This window comes from Mobula birostris, unplaced genomic scaffold, assembly GCF_030028105.1.
Source record: "Mobula birostris isolate sMobBir1 unplaced genomic scaffold, sMobBir1.hap1 scaffold_2387, whole genome shotgun sequence".
In the NCBI taxonomy this organism is placed as follows: Eukaryota; Metazoa; Chordata; class Chondrichthyes; order Myliobatiformes; family Myliobatidae; genus Mobula; species Mobula birostris.
The window spans coordinates 28,421-44,866 of NW_027275436.1; the positions used below are offsets into that span (position 1 = coordinate 28,421).

General features: G+C 47.7%; 1 protein-coding gene across 1 annotated transcript in view; it reads right to left on the minus strand.

Annotated features, from left to right (window-relative positions):
• Nucleotides 1-16,446, minus strand: part of retreg3 (reticulophagy regulator family member 3) — a 50,916-nt gene that overhangs the window by 20,487 nt on the left and 13,983 nt on the right. Inside the window, exons 2-3 of the mRNA XM_072250244.1 lie at nucleotides 11,680-11,713; nucleotides 732-858 (exon numbers count right to left, since the gene is read on the minus strand). Of these exons, the coding sequence (XP_072106345.1) occupies nucleotides 732-858; nucleotides 11,680-11,713 (161 nt within the window). The remainder of the gene's footprint in view (nucleotides 1-731; nucleotides 859-11,679; nucleotides 11,714-16,446) is intronic.

The window sequence follows — 16,446 nt, forward strand, 5'->3', positions numbered from 1 at the left end:
GCCCCTCCTCCTTCCCTTTCTCCTATGGTCCACGCTCCTCTATCTGATTCCTTCCTCTCCAGCCCTTTATCTTTCCCGTTCACCTGGCTTCACCTATCACTTTCTAGCTATCTTCCTCCCTCTTCCCCCACCCCGCCACCCTTTTATTCTGGCGTCTTCCCCCTTCCTCTCCAGTCCTGAAGAAGGGTCTCAATCTTAAACACTGACTGTTTGCTCATTTCCGTAGATGCTGCCTGACTTGCCGAGTTCCTCCAGCATTTTGTGTGTTGCTTTCAGATTTCCAGCATCTGCAGATTTTCTTGTGTTTTTAATACATTACGTTGCTGGCAATTAGCCACGAGGATTTGGAGTTATACAGGGAGTTTGGAATCTGTTAACCTTTTCCTTTCATGGATAGTAAAGCAGTGTGCGTGTCCTAGCCCTCATCACCTCCCCCACCCCCCAAGTTTCATTGAGAGGAATCTTCATACAGTTAAAATTCCTAAAAGCAGCAATCTCTCCTCGAATGACTTTTAATTTTGCTTCATTCCTTTTGAAGATATCTCCTCAAAGGACCAAGTTACTCAATTCAGCTCCTCTCAAAGATTTTAACTATTTAAAAAGTTCTCGTGGAAACTTTGAACACCCAGAAAATCATAAATTTGAACTCTCCAGAAGGGGAAAAGGATTGAGGATTGTGAAAAACATTAGAAACCTCAAAAACTACGGTAACACTCTCACAGAGCTCTTACCTGACCAGGGTTCTGCTTCTTAAAAAGGTACAGGTTCTTCAGGAATCTTTCTGCACTGACGGAGAACTCGGCCAGTCTGTGACAAAGTTCTGGGACGCTGATTAGTTTTGGGTGAACAAGACCCCAGCTACACAGGAATATAGATCGGGGCACACATTAGAATCACGTTTGAAGTATTTACTCACCCACAGACATACTGAAGCAGGGTTCACAACCTGGATCCACGGACCTGGATCCTTGCTTAACGGTGTTGGTCCGTGGCATACGGAAAGGTTGGGAACTCCTGCTCCAAGGTGAGCTACAAGAAGAGGAACAGAGCTTTGATTTGGTAATGCACTAAGACAGAGTCAGACTGCTGACTCGACCATTTTCACAGGTGGTCAGTCACCCTCCTGTGGCCAAGTCCTCCTACATACGGTCAGCTCACCGGTTAGTCACGATAAAAATATACATTGCTGTCACGTGAGGCGTTGCACTTCAGTAGGGCCAACCAGAGTTAAGTCTTACACAGTGAGCGGCAGGGCACTGAGGAGTGCGGTAGAACAACGGGATCTGGGAGTACAGGTGCATAGCTCACTGGAAGTGCAGATAGGGTCGTAAAGAAAGCTTTCGTCACATTGGCCTTCATAAATCAATGTACTGAGTACAGGAGTTGGGATGTTATGTTGAAGTTGTATCAGACATTGGCGAGGCCCTAATTTGGAGTATTATGTGCTGTCTTGGCCACCTACCTACAGGAAAGATGTAAACAAGGTTGAAAGAGTGCAGAGAAAACTTAAAAGGATGTTGCCAGGTCTGGAGGACCTGAGTTATACGGAAAAACTGAATAGTTTAGGGCTTTAATCCTTGGAACGTAGAAGGCTGAGGGGAGACTTGATTGAGGTATACAAAATTATGAGGGGTATGGATAGGCTTCTCCGACTGAGGTGGAGTGAGAGGTCATGGGTTAAGGGTGAAAGGTGAGAAGTTTAAGGGGAACATGAGGGGAAACTTCTTCACTCAGGGGGTGGTGAGAGTGTGGAGCGAACTGCCAGCCTAAGTGGAGCACACGAGCTCGATTTCAACGTTTAAGAGAAGTTTGCACGGGTACATGGATGGGAGGATTATGGAGGATGCAGGTCGAAGAGGCTGGGCGGTTTAAATGGTTCGGCAGGGGTTCGATGGGCCGAAGGACCTGTTTTTGTGCTGTAGTTTTCTATGACTCTACACAATGAGAATTAAGTAGATGACAGCCGTACATAGAGAGCGAAGAAAGGGGGTAGAGATTATCAATACAGTACAGAATCAGGTTTATTATCACGGATGTACGACTTATGATGTATACACACGACATGTTAACTGAGTAACTAATTATGCATTTAAATGAAATACAGAACAAATTAGAACACACTACCATTACTACAGTACCATAAAACTGTTAATTCCTAATGGTTACTGACAAAGGGATTCATCCAATGCACACTGCCGTGTTTTGATTGATTGTAAAAGAACAAAATCAGCGTGGACACCTAGCGCAGATAATGGACTACCTTCATTGCCTTTCTGCATGAAGCCAAGATAAAAAAACAAAATTTGAATTGGTGCCCGTCGGCCCAAATGGATAATTTAATGGGAACATGAGGGGGAACTTCTTCAGAGGGTCGTGACAGTGTGGAATGAGCTGCCAGCACAAGTGGTGCATTGAATTTCAATGTTTAAGAGAAGCATAGGTAGGATAGGTACAGGGATGGAGGGGTATGGAGGGCTGTGGCCTAGGCAATTTGAATGGTTCGCACAGACTAGATGGGATGAAGGGCCTGTTTCTGTGCCGTACTTTTCTATGACTCTGTAACACAAGCGCACAAAACTGACGGGATTTAAAAGCCGTTTGCTCTCCACGGTGTCTCACACTACACACAGCTGACGCTAATTGGAAATTGTTCGGCAATAGTCTCATCCCGATCAAGGGGCACGGTGTCCCAAATACACGAAGAGAATCCCGGCTATTTTCTGTCAGATTTTGTTATTAAAGAGTTGTCGCAGATCAGTGGCTGCCCTGATGGCCCAATTAACCGGGATCCACTATATACAAAGTAAACGAGCAGTGAAAAAATAGAGCCAAAAAAAAAAATGAGGTCGAGCAAAGTCTTTTGGCAAACGCAACGTTAGCATTCATTTCAAGTGGACTAGAATACAAAGGCAAGGACCTTATTAAGCACTGGTGAGGCCTCACTTGGGAGTATTATGAGCAGTTCTGAGCCCCTTATCTTAGAAAGGATGTGCTGAAACTGGAGGGGATCACAAAAATGATGCCAGGTTTGAACAGCTTCCCGTATGAGTGTTTGGCGGCTCTGGGCCCGTACTCGCTGGAATTCAAGAAGAATGAAGGGTGACCTCATTGAAACCTATCGAATGGAGAAAGGCCTTGTCAGAGCAGATATGGAGAGGTTGTTTCCTACGGTGGGAGACTACGGCTAGAGGACACAGCCTCAGAATAGAGGAACGTCCTTTTAGAACGGAGATGAAGAAGAATCGCTGTAGCCAGAAAGTGGGGAGTCTCTGGAATTCATTGCTACAGGTGGAGGCCAAGACTTTACGTACATTTAAGGCAGAGGTTGTTAGATTCTTGATTGGTAGGGCATGAAGGGATATGGTGGGGGGTGGCTAAGACAAGACACAGGGGCCAAGAGGAAAAGTGAATCAGCTATGATGAAATGGCGGGGCAGACTCAATGGCCTGATTCTGCTCCTGTGTCTTATGGTTGGACAACTGGATCGGGATTCAATAGCTGGGGGCTCAGCTGTTTACAGCCAATTGGAATGAGGGACAATCGGTACTGCAGTTAAACCCAATGATGATACAAAGACGGATTAGTTAGCAGGTGGAATATAGCAACACACACAAAATGCTGGAGGAACTCAGCAGGTCGGGCAGCATCTATGGAGACGAGTAAACAGCTGACGTTTCGGGCCCAGAGAGAGGTGGCGTATCGTCTGCCATTCTCACTCCAGCAGGAGTTCCCGATCTTTTTTTTAATGCCATGGACCCCCTACCATTAACCGAGGGATCTGTAGACCCCAGGTTGAGAACCCCTGTTGAAAAATGATAAACACAAAAACTACTAAACGGAGTAAGGCTACAAGACGTTGCGACTCAGGGGAAGACGGGGAGAGTTAATGCAGGTGACAGGAAGGGTAACAAGTGATAAGGATCACTGAGGTATGGAGTGCAGTTCATGCACCTTTTTCCCATGCTGGTAAGCTGGTGAATATGGCTTTGTGGAATGATAGACTCACTCCTGTCCCTTCCTCACCTTCACCGTACATTTTATAGGAGATGGAATACAAAATTTTACCAAGGCCGTAGAACAGATCTCCTTCGTTGACTTTTAACCATGTTTAGATAGATAGAAAGATCGGTATACTTTATTGATACCGAGGAGTTTCGTTACAGCCGCACCAACCAAAAATAGAGCGTAAATATAGCAATACAAAAACCACAATCAATCAAACAACAAAATGCAAACTATGCCAGATGGAAAATAAGTCCAGGACTAGCCTATTGGCTCAGGGTGTCTGACCCTCCACGGGAGGAGCTGCAAGTTCCATGGCCACAGGCAGGAACGACCTCCCGTGCCGCCCAGTGTTGTATCTCGGTGGAATATGGCCGAAGTCCAACATCAAAAAGTTCAATATCTGGTCTACAAACACGTTCCTCAATTGTAATATGACCCAGATTGCAGCATCTGTTGTTAACCAGAATAGTAAGCACCCAACTCCTTTACGCTTACCATTCTCAGTGCACTTTCACAACTGATGTTGTCTTCCTCTGCTGCCAGAGTCAGGTGGGAGGAGCAACACCTTGTACTCCACCTGGCGAGCCTCCAACCCAATGGTCTGAACGTTGATTCCTCAAACTTCTGGTACTGCGATCCCCCCCCCCCCCAAATCATCATTATTTGTCTTCACCCTCCTCTTGCTTTCTTCCCTTCAATCTTTCCCATAATTACCATGCATTCTAACTCCTCTTTCCTAATCACATGTCCAATGAAGTCACGTTGCCTTTTCATGATCTCACACATTATTTCTCTTTTCGTGCTTGCTCTGTTCATGACATCATTAGATATTCGTGTTGTCCATGATATTCTTTGCATCCTCCTCAAAAACCACATCTCTGCTGCTTCAATTTGTTTCCTCATGTTATCAGATATTGTCCAACATTCTGAGCCATATAACATAACTGGATAAACGTAACATTTCAGTACTGTGAGGCAGGTTGTCATGCCTAGTTTAGTATTGGTCAGTATACTCTTCATTCTCGTAAAGGTGTCTTTTGCCATCCCTATTCTTCTTTTGATGTCCAAGTCACACCTGCCATCTGATGTCACCCAGCTTCCTAAGTAGCAAAAGTTCTGTACTTGTTTTATGTCTTCCCGTTTATTCTCAGCCTGCAGATAGGTTTCTCCTTCTTTTTGGATATCACCATACATTGTCCTTTTGCAATTGATAGAACCATTTTTGCACTCTCTTCAACAATTATATCAATTAAGTTTTGTAGTTCTTCCTCCGTACTTCCAATTAACACAGTGTCATCCGCATATCTGAAATTATTGATGTTTTCACCACCAACTTTGATTCCCAAGATGTCTCTTATTTTTTGTAATATTGTTTCACTGTACACATTAAGCAAACCAGGGGAGAAAACACACCCTTGTCTAACACCTCTCTTGATTTTCGTAAACTGCCATCCCCCTACCATTCCCTATTCCCATTTCTCTCTCTCTCTCACCTCATCTCCTTGCCTTCCCATCACCTCCCTCAGGTGCTCCTCCCCCTTCCCTTTCTTCCATGGTCTTCTGTTCTCCCTAATCAGATTTGTCCTGACGAAGGGTTCCGGCCCGAAGCGTTGACTAATCATTTCCACGGATGCTGCCCGACCTGCTGAGTTCCTCCAGCGTGTTGTCAGTGTTGCTTTGACCCCAGCATCTGCAGAGTATTTTGTGTTTAGATTCCCCCCTTCTCCATCTCTTTCACCCACCGACTTCCCAGCTCTTTATTTCACCCCTCCCCCAGTTTCACCTCTTCCTCTCCTCCCCTCGATCTTCTTACTCTGACTTCTAATCTTGATTTCCAGTCCTGATGAAGGGTCTCCGCCTGAAAAGTCGACTGCTTAAGAAATTTCCATAGTTGCTGCCTGGTCTGCTGAGCTCCTCCAGCATTTTGTGTGTTACTTTGATGTCTAGCATCTGCAGATTTTCTCTCGTTTCTGTTTTCCAGCACTGGTGTGGGCCCTTGAGTGGTAGAAACATTTTCTGACGTTCTGTCTATGTTGCTGACCCCTCCACCCTTACACTGTACCGACAGAGCCTGAACAGACAAAACCAGCTCCCCCCCCACCTTACACTGCACCGATCGACTGCCTGAACAGACAAAACCAGCTCCCCCCCTCCACCCTTACACTGTACCGATCGACTGCCTGAACAGACAAAACCAGCTCCCCCCCACCTTACACTGTACCGATCGACTGCCTGAACAGACAAAACCAGCTCCCCCCCCACCTTACACTGTACCGATCGACTGCCTGAACAGACAAAACCAGCTCCCCCCACCACCTTACACTGTACTGACGGAGCCTGAACAGACAAAACCAACTCCACCCCCCATCTTACACTGTACTGACGGAGCCTGAACAGACAAAACCAGCTCCCCCCCCACCTTACACTGTACCGATGGAGCCTGAATGGACAAAACCAGCTCCCCCCCCACCTTACACTGTACCGACAGAGCCTGAACAGACAAAACCAGCTCCCCCCCACCACCTTACACTGTACTGACTGAGCCTGAACAGACAAAACCAGCTCTCCTCCCACCTTACACTGCACCAATCGACTGCCTGAACAGACAAAACCAGCTCTCCTCCCACCTTACACTGTACTGACTGAGCCCGAACAGACAAAATCAGCTCCCCCCCTTACACTGTACTGACGGAGTCTGAACAGACAAAACCAGCTCTCCTCCCACCTTACACTGTACTGACTGAGCCCGAACAGACAAAATCAGCTCCCCCCCTTACACTGTACTGACGGAGTCTGAACAGACAAAACCAGCTCTCCCCCCACCTTACACTGTACCGATCGACTGCCTGAACAGACAAAACCAGCTCCCCCCCCACCTTACACTGTACCGATGGAGCATGAACAGACAAAACCAGCTCCCCCCACCTTACACTGTACCGATCGACTGCCTGAACAGCCAAAACCAGCTCCCCCCCACCTTACACTGTACCAACAGAGCCTGAACAAACAAATCCAGCTCCCCCCCCCACCTTACACTGTACCGACGGAGTCTGAACAGACAAAACCAGCTCTCCCCCCACCTTACACTGTACCGATCGACTGCCTGAACAGACAAAACCAGCTCCCCCCCACCACCTTACACTGTACTGACGGAGCCTGAACAGACAAAACCAGCTCCCCCCACCACCTTACACTGTACCGACGGAGCCTGAACAGACAAAACCAACTCCACCCCCCCACCCTTACACTGTACCGATCGACTGCCTGAACAGACAAAACCAGCTCCCCCCCACCTTACACTGTACCGATCGACTGCCTGAACAGACAAAACCAGCTCCCCCCCTCCACCCTTACACTGTACTGACGGAGCCTGAACAGACAAAACCAGCTCCCCCCACCTTACACTGTACCGATCGACTGCCTGAACAGACAAAACCAGCTCCACCCCCCACCTTACACTGTACTGACAGAGCCTGAACAGACAAAACCAGCTCCCCCCCCACCCTTACACTGTACCGATCGACTGCCTGAACAGACAAAACCAGCTCCCCCCCCCACCTTACACTGTACCAACAGAGCCTGAACAGACAAAACCAGCTCCCCCCCTCCTTACACTGTACCGATCGACTGCCTGAACAGACAAAACCAGTTCCCCCCCACCTTACACTGTACCGATCGACTGCCTGAACAGACAAAACCAGTTCCCCCCCACCTTACACTGTACCGATCGACTGCCTGAACAGACAAAACCAGCTCCCCCCCTCCACCCTTACACTGTACCGATCGACTGCCTGAACAGACAAAACCAGTTCCCCCCCCCACCTTACACTGTACTGACAGAGCCTGAACAGACAAAACCAGCTACCCCCCCCCACATTACACTGTACCGACAAAGCCTTAACAGACAAAACCAGCTCCCCCCTCCACCCTTACACTGTACCGATCGACTGCCTGAACAGACAAAACCAGCTCCCCCCCACCTTACACTGTACTGACAGAGCCTGAACAGACAAAACCAGCTCCCCCCCCACCTTACACTGTACCAACGGAGTCTGAACAGACAAAACCAGCTCTCCCCCCACCTTACACTGTACCGATCGACTGCCTGAACAGACAAAACCAGCTCCCCCCACCACCTTACACTGTACTGACGGAGCCTGAATAGACAAAACCAGCTCCCCCCACCTTACACTGTACCGACGGAGCCCGAACAGACAAAACCAGCTCCCCCCCACCTTACACTGTACTGACTGAGCCTGAACAGACAAAACCAGCTCCCCCCCTCCACCCTTACACTACTGACAGAGCCTGAACAGACAAAACCAACTCCACCCCCCATCTTACACTGTACTGACAGAGCCTGAACAGACAAAACCAGCTCCCCCCCCAACCTTACACTGTACTGACGGAGCCCGAACAGACAAAACCAGCTCTCCTCCCACCTTACACTGTACCGATGGACTGCCTGAACAGACAAAACCAGCTCCCCCCCCCACCTTACACTGTACCGATCAACTGCCTGAACAGACAAAACCAGCTCTCCTCCCACCTTAAACTGTACTGACGGAGCCCGAACAGACAAAACCAGCTCCACCCCCCCACCCTTAAACTGTACCGACGGAGCCTGAACAGACAAAACCAGCTACCCCCCCACCCTTAAACTGTACCGATGGAGCCCGAACAGACAAAACCAGCTCCACCCCCACCACCTTACACTGTACCGACAGAGCCTGAACAGACAAAACCAGCTCCCCCCCTCCTTACACTGTACCGATCGACTGCCTGAACAGACAAAACCAACTCCCCCCCCACCTTACACTGTACCGACAGAGCCTGAACAGACAAAACCAGCTCCCCCCCTCCACCCTTACACCGTACCGATGGAGCCTGAACAGACAAAACCAGCTACCAAGGGAAACACAACTGCACTTGCTCCACTGAAATTAATTTTGATTTTTAACTAGTTTTGTGGATTTTTAGAGTCTTATGTAGAAGTGGGTATTTTCCCCCAAATGTTTGTGAATATAGGCATGGACAGAGTGGACGTGGCAAAGTTGTTTCCCATGATGGGGGAGTCTAGTACGAGAGGGCATGACTTAAGGATTGAAGGGCGCCCATTCAGAACAGAAATGCAAAGAAATTTTTTTAGTCAGAGGGTGGTGAATCTGTGGAATTTGTTGTCATTGGCAGCAGTGGAGTCATTGGGTGTGTTTAAGGCAGAGATTGATATGCATCTGAGTAGCCAGGGCATCAAAGGTTATGGTGAGAAGGTGGGGGAGTGGGACTAAATAGGAGAATGGATCAGCTCATGATAAAATGGCGGAGCAGACATGATGGGCCGAATGGCCGACTTCTGCTCCTTTGTCTTGTGGTCTTATATTGGCAGTGTTGACAGCCTGTGATTGTGGGGAGGAGTGCACTGGGAGTGTAGATCCCCCCTGTACAATACTTCAGCATGCTTCATCACGTGTTGAAGACGATGCCCAGAGACATTAGTGTTTTTAGGGGAACGGAAGATTTTAAAAGCTGCCCTAACGACTTTCGGAATGAAGGATCATTCCATTGCCGATGAGCAGATGGAGTCAAAACGAAATGTAACCTCATCTTCACCAGAAGAGTTATCCATGAAGAGCAGCGCGTCTGGTAAGAGAATCCTGCACCCAACTATCGAGAAGGCACGACGGCCGCAGTGTTTCATTCCGAGTTTGAGGAGACTCGGCACGCCGCCAAAGAGACTCACAGATTCCCACAGGCGTACGGTGGAGAGCATCTGAACTGGTTGCACCACCGCCCACTGCGGGGGGTGGGGGGAGCGTGAGGGCACTGCAAAGGATAGCAAAAAGCTGAGTAAAGTTGTAAACTCAGCCAGATCCACCATGGGCACTCGCCTCCCCAGCATCGAGACCAAGCAATCCAAACAAAACGATTAAAAGAATTGATAGCTTGGGTATTGGCAGACATTTCCTATGGGGTCAAAATTCAAAACACACTGGAATAGAGAGAGAAAGATGGAGGGCAAGGCCACTCAGAGGTGGTCAGGATACCTCAGAGTCTGGATCATCGACCGCCGATCAACTGAAAATACTGAAGCTGAGAGACTGGTCGGGCAAGGGGATCCAGAGGTGAGTACCTTCACAATTGCGACGGCGGAGAATGTTTTTAACCCATGTCGTTCCAAAATGCTGGAATTGTACTCTACAGAAATTACCAATCTGCCCAAGTTTAACCCTGCACACAGTATTACTCACTCATTACAGGTCACATCAGACAGACCGTGGAGAGCATTCTATCCGTCTGATATGGGGAGGGGTTGGGTGGGGTGGGGCACGTCACTGCACAGGGTTGATAATAAGCTGCAGAGAGTTGTAAAACTAGCCTGCTCCATCGTGGGCGCCCGCTTCCATGGTATCCGGGACACCCTCAAGGAGCGGTGCCTCAGAAGGGCAGCCTCCGTTACTAAGGGCCCCCAGCACCCAAGCCATGCCCTCTTCTCACTGCTACCCTCAGCAAGGAGGTACAGAAGCCCGAAGGCACACACTCAGCAATTCAGGAACAGCTTCATCCCCTCTGTCATCCGATTTCTGAACGGACACTGAACCCCCTCACTACTTTTTATTTCCATTTTTTGCTCTTATTTAACCATTTTATACATTTAAATTTGATCATTAAATTTGCAGATGATACCACAGTGGTGGGGCTCATCAGCAAAAATGATGAAACTATGTACAGGGAGGAGGTCAAACACCTAGAGAGCTGGTGCAGGGATAACAACTTGATGCTTAATGTCACCAAAACCAAGGAGATGATCGTCGATTTCAGACGGTCTCAGCCTGAGCACACACCCCTCAGCATCAGCGGCTCCACAGTGGACAGAGTGGAAAACATCAAGTTCCTTGGGGTGCAGATCTCAGACAATCTCACCTGGTCCAGGAACACCACTGGGATTGTGAAACTGGCCCAGCAGAGATTGCACTTTCTGAGGAAGCTTAAACAAGCATCACTCCCCACTAACATCTTAACTACATTCTACAGAGGCGTGGTTGAGAGTGTGCTGACCTTTTGCATCACAAGCTGGTACTCCAGCTGCAGTGCTGTCGACAAAAAAGCCTTGCAGAGGGGGGTTAGGGGAGCAGAGAAGGTTATTGGGGTCTCCCTACCTTCTGTCAGAGTCGAAGCCTCCTGAAGACATGGTACATCATTAAAGACCTCTCACATCCTCTCCATGAACTGTTTGTTCTTCTGCCATCAGGCAAACATTACAGGAGCATCAAAACTAAAACCACAAGGCTACTAAACAGCTTCTTCCCACAGGCAGTCAGACTGCTAAATAGCTGCTCTACCTGACTCTGCTTTGGACACTTTTAACTTGCACTGGACACTTATAACTGATTTTAACTGACATGTGGCTGTTGTGTTTTACTATTTATTGTTATGTTATGACTGCACTGCCCCTGGAAAATGCTGTCTCATTCTGCGCTGCAGAGCTGATGTATGGTTAGAATGACAATAAAGTTTTTTGAATCTTGAACCTTACTGTAACTCAGGTTTTCCTCTCTAAAATGACCATGCATTGTATTGCAAAGTTAACAAATTCCACGACGTACGCCGGTGATATTAAACCTGATTCTGAGATTTAGCTTTTACAATTAAGCATGCAAAAAAGGGTTTCAATACCTCTCCGTGTCACTGTCTTCCTCCACTTGTGTCTCTAAAAAAAAAGAACATATATCGATTCGTTATTGATCACAACAATGACCGGCTTAGCAATTAAAGCCAGCCACTAGGGCGACTGCATTTCGGGTAATTGGTTCAAAGATTCAGAGACAAAGACGGGCCTGAAATGGGAAGACTTCAGTTCAAAACACGGCCAAGGGTCTGGTGCGAGAGGGAGGACTTTGGAGACACAGGGATCATTGGGCTCTGTTTCGGGGCGGGTGGGATCGGTACAAGGACAGGGGAACCAATATCCTCACATGGAGTTAAAGTAGCGTTCCTCAGGAGGCTTTAACGAGAGTAACAAGGCTGGGGTGGGAACTAGAGCACAGGTCAGCAAGTGGAGGGGTTGGGAGGATGGTGAGGTACTGTGCAAAAGTCTTGTCAACCTTAGCCAACTCTTGCACAGTTCTGTAAGTGTCACAATAAGTCAGTCTGATGTAGACAGGAACGGGACAGGTTAGAGTCTTAGAGCACAGAGAAAGAACAGGCGCTTTGACCCAACCAGACAACACCAATCACGGTGTTCACCTAGTCCCCAGATTCCTCCGATCTCCACCCCTCCACAGACCTTCCTCAGTCACCTCCTCTGGCAGCTTGTTCCATGGACTCTAACCCTTCACCTGTAGAAGTTGCCCCTACAAATCTCTCCCCTCTCATCCTAAACCTGTGTTTCTGGGGTTTTAGACCCCGCACATGAACCAGGGTAATGATCACAATGGGACTGATGTGCATTTAATAGGTCTCTGTACCTCCCTCCACAACTGCATCCTCGACTTCCTCCTCAGAAGACCACAATCTGCGCGGATTGGTGAAAATATCTTCACCTAGCTGACAATCAACACTGGTGCACCATAGGGATGTGTGGTTAGCCCACTGCTCCACTCTCTACACCCGTGACTGTGTGGCTAGGCACAACTCCAATGGCATCTGTAAATTTGCTAATGACAACTGCTGCTAGCAGAATTTCGGATGGTGACGGGGGGGGGGGGTGGACAGGAGCGAGATAGGTCAGCCAGTTGAGTGCTGTCACAACAACAACCTTACACTCAACATAGTAAAACCAAAGAACTGATTGTGGACTTCAGAAAGGGCAAGATGAGGGAACACAAACCAATTCTTATAGAGGAATCAGGAGTGGAGAGGGTAAGCAATTTCAAGTTCCTGGGCGAAAACATCTCTGAGGATCTAACCTGGTCCCAACATATTGATGCAATTACAAAGGCAACACAACGTCTATATTTCATTTTGAGTTTGAAAAGATTTGGAATGTCACCTAAAACGCTCAAATTTCTACAGATGTACCTTGGAGAGCGTTCTGACTAGCTGCATTACTGTCTGGTATTGGGGGGGAGGGGGGCGACTGCACAGGATCAAAGCAATCTGCAGTGTGGCAAAATTCGTCAGCTCCATCGGAGATACCAGCCTCCATAGTATTCAAGACATCTTCGAGGAGCAGTGCCTCAGAAAGGAGGCGTGTATTATGAAGGACCCCGACCACCCAGGTCATGCCCCCTTCTCATTGCCGCCATCGGGAAGGAGGTACAGGAGCCTGAAGGCACACACTCAACGACTCAGGAAAAGCTTCTTCCCCTTGCCAGATTTCTGAATGGACACTGAAACCATGAACACCACCACACCACATTTTTCTGTTCTTGCACTACTTGTGTAATTTAACTGTTTGATTAGCCCTCAGGTTTTCTGAGCTCCATGCATTTGTCCAGGAGTCTCTTAAAAGACACTATTGTATCCACCTCCATCAGTCGCCGGCAGCCCATTCTACGTGCTCAACACTCTCTGCGTAAAAAAACTTACTCCTGACATCTCCTCTGCATCTACTTCCGAGCACCTTAAAACTATGCCCTCTCGTGTTAGCCACTTCAGCCCTGGGAAAAAGCCTCTGACTATCCATACGATCATCATCTTATACACCTCTGTCAGGTCACCTCTTATCCTCCATTGCTCCAAGGAGAAAAGGCCTTCTCATAAGGCATGCTCCCCAATCCAGGCAACATCCTTGTAAATCTCCTCTGAACGCTTTCTATGGTTTCCACATCCTTTCTGTAGTGAGGTGACCAGAACTGAGCACAGTACTCCAAGTGGGGTCTGACCAGGGTCCTATATAGCTGTAACATTACTTCTCGGCTCTTAAACTCAATCCCACGACTGATGAAGGCCAATGCACTGTATGCCTTCTTAACCACAGAGTCAACCTGCGCAGCAGCTTTGAGCGTCCTATGGACTCGGACCCCAAGATCCCTCTGATCCTCCACATTGTCAAGAGTCTTACCATTAATACTATATTCTGCCGTCATATTTGACCTACCAAAATGAATCACCTTACACTTATCTGGGTTGAACTCCACCTGCCACTTCTCAGCCCAGTTTTGCATCCTATCAATGACCCGCTGTAACCTCTAACAGCCCTCCACACCATCCACAATACAACCAACCTTTGTGTCATCAGCAAATTTACTAACCCATCCCTCCACTTCCTCATCCAGGTCATTTATAAAAATCACAAAGAGTAAGAGTCCCAGAACAGATCCCTGAGGCACACCACTGGTCACCGACCTCCATGCAGAATATGACCCGTCTGCAATCACTCTTTGCCTTCTGTGGGCAAGCCAGTTCTGGATCCACAAAGCAATGTCCCCTTGGATCCCATGCCTCCTTACTTTCTCAATAAACCTTGCATGGGGTACCTTATCAAATGCCTTGCTGAAATCCATATACACTACATCTACTGCTCTACCTTCAATGTGTTTACTCACATCCTCAAAAAATTCTATCAGGCTCATAAGGCACGACCTGCCCTTGACAAAGCCATGCTGGCTATTCCTAATCATATTATGCCTCTCCAAATATTCATAAATCCTGCCTCTCAGGATCTTCTCCATCAACTTACCAACCACTGAAGTAAGACTCACTGATCTATAATTTCCTGGGCTATCTCTACTCCCTTTCTTGAATAAAGGAATAATATCCACAACCTTCCAATACTCCAGAACCTCTCCCATCCTCATTGATGATGCAAAGATCATCGCCAGAGGTTCAGCAATCTCCTCCCTCACCTCCCACAGCAGCCTGGGGTACATCTCATCTGGTCCTAGTGACTTATCCAACTTGATGCTTTCCAAAAGCTCCAGCACATCCTCTTTCTTAATGTCTATATGCTCAAGCTTTTCAGTCTGCTGTAAGTCATCCCTACAATCGCCAAGATCCTTTTCCGTAGTATTCATTAAGTATCTCTGCTCTCTCCTCCGGTTCCAGACACACTTTCCCACTGTCACACTTGATGTCTCTCACATCTTATCCTCTTGCTCTTCACATACCTGTAGAATGCCTTGGGATTTTCCTTAATCCTGCTCGCCAAGGCCTTCTCATGGCCCCCTCTGGCTCTCCTAATTTCATTCTTAAGCTCCTTCCAGCTAGCCTTATAATCTTCTAGATCTCTGTCATTACCTAGTTTTTTGAACCTTTTGTAAGCTTTTCTTTACTTCTTGACTAGATTTATTACAGCCTTTGTACACCATGTTTCCTGTACCCTACCATCCTTTCCCTGTCTCATTGGAATGTACCTATGCAGAACGCCACGCAAATATCCCCTGAACATTTGCCACATTTCTTCGGAATGTTTCCCTGAGAACATCTGTTCCCAATTTATGCTTCCAAGTTCCTTCCTGATAGCCTCATATTTCCCCTTACTCCAGTTAAACATTTCCCTAACTTGTCTGTTCCTATCCCTAACTTGTTTGTTCCTATCCCTCTCCAATGCTATGGTAAAGGAGATAGAATTGTGATCACTATTTCCAAAATGCTCTCCCACTGAGAGACCTGATGCCTGACCAGGTTCATTTCCCAACATCAAATGAAGTACAGCCTCTCCTCTTGTAGGCTTATTTGCATATTGTGTCAGGAATCCTTCCTGAACACACTTAAACTCCACCCCATCTAAACTCCACATTGTAGGGAGATGCCAATCAATACTGGGGAAATTAAAATCTTCCACTACGACAACCCTGTTATTATTACACCTTTCCAGAATCTGTCTCCCTATCTGCTCCTCAATGTCCCTGTTACTATTGGGTGGTCTATAAAACACACCTAGTAGAGTTATTGACCCCTCCCTGTTTCTAACTTCCACCCACAGAGACTCAGTAGACAATCCCTCCATGACTTCCTCCTTTTCTGCAGCCGTGACACTATCTCTGATCAACAGTCCCATGCCCCTACCTCTTTTGCCTCCCTCCCTGTCCTTTCTGAAACATCTAAAGCCTGACACTCTGAGTAACAATTCCTGCCCCTGAGTCATCCAAGTCTCTGTAATAGCCACAACCTCATAGCTCCATGTGCTGATCCATGCTCTAAGCTCATCTGCTTTGTTCATGATACCCCTTGCGTTAAACTAGACACACCTTAAAACATCAGTCTGAGCATGTCCCTTCTCTATAACCTGCCTATCCTCCCTCTCGCACTGTCTGCAAGCTTTCTCTATTTGTGAGCCAACCTCCGTCTCTTCAGTTCGGTTCCCACCCCCCCAGCAATCCTAGTTTAAACTCTCCCCAATAGCCTTTTCAAACCTTCCCACTAGGATATCGGCTCCCCTGGGATTCAAGTGCAACCCGTCCTTTTTGTAAAGGTCACTCCTGCCCAAAAAGAGGTCCCAATGATCCAGAAATCTGAATCCCTGTCCCCGCTCTAATCCCTCAGCCACGTATTTAACCC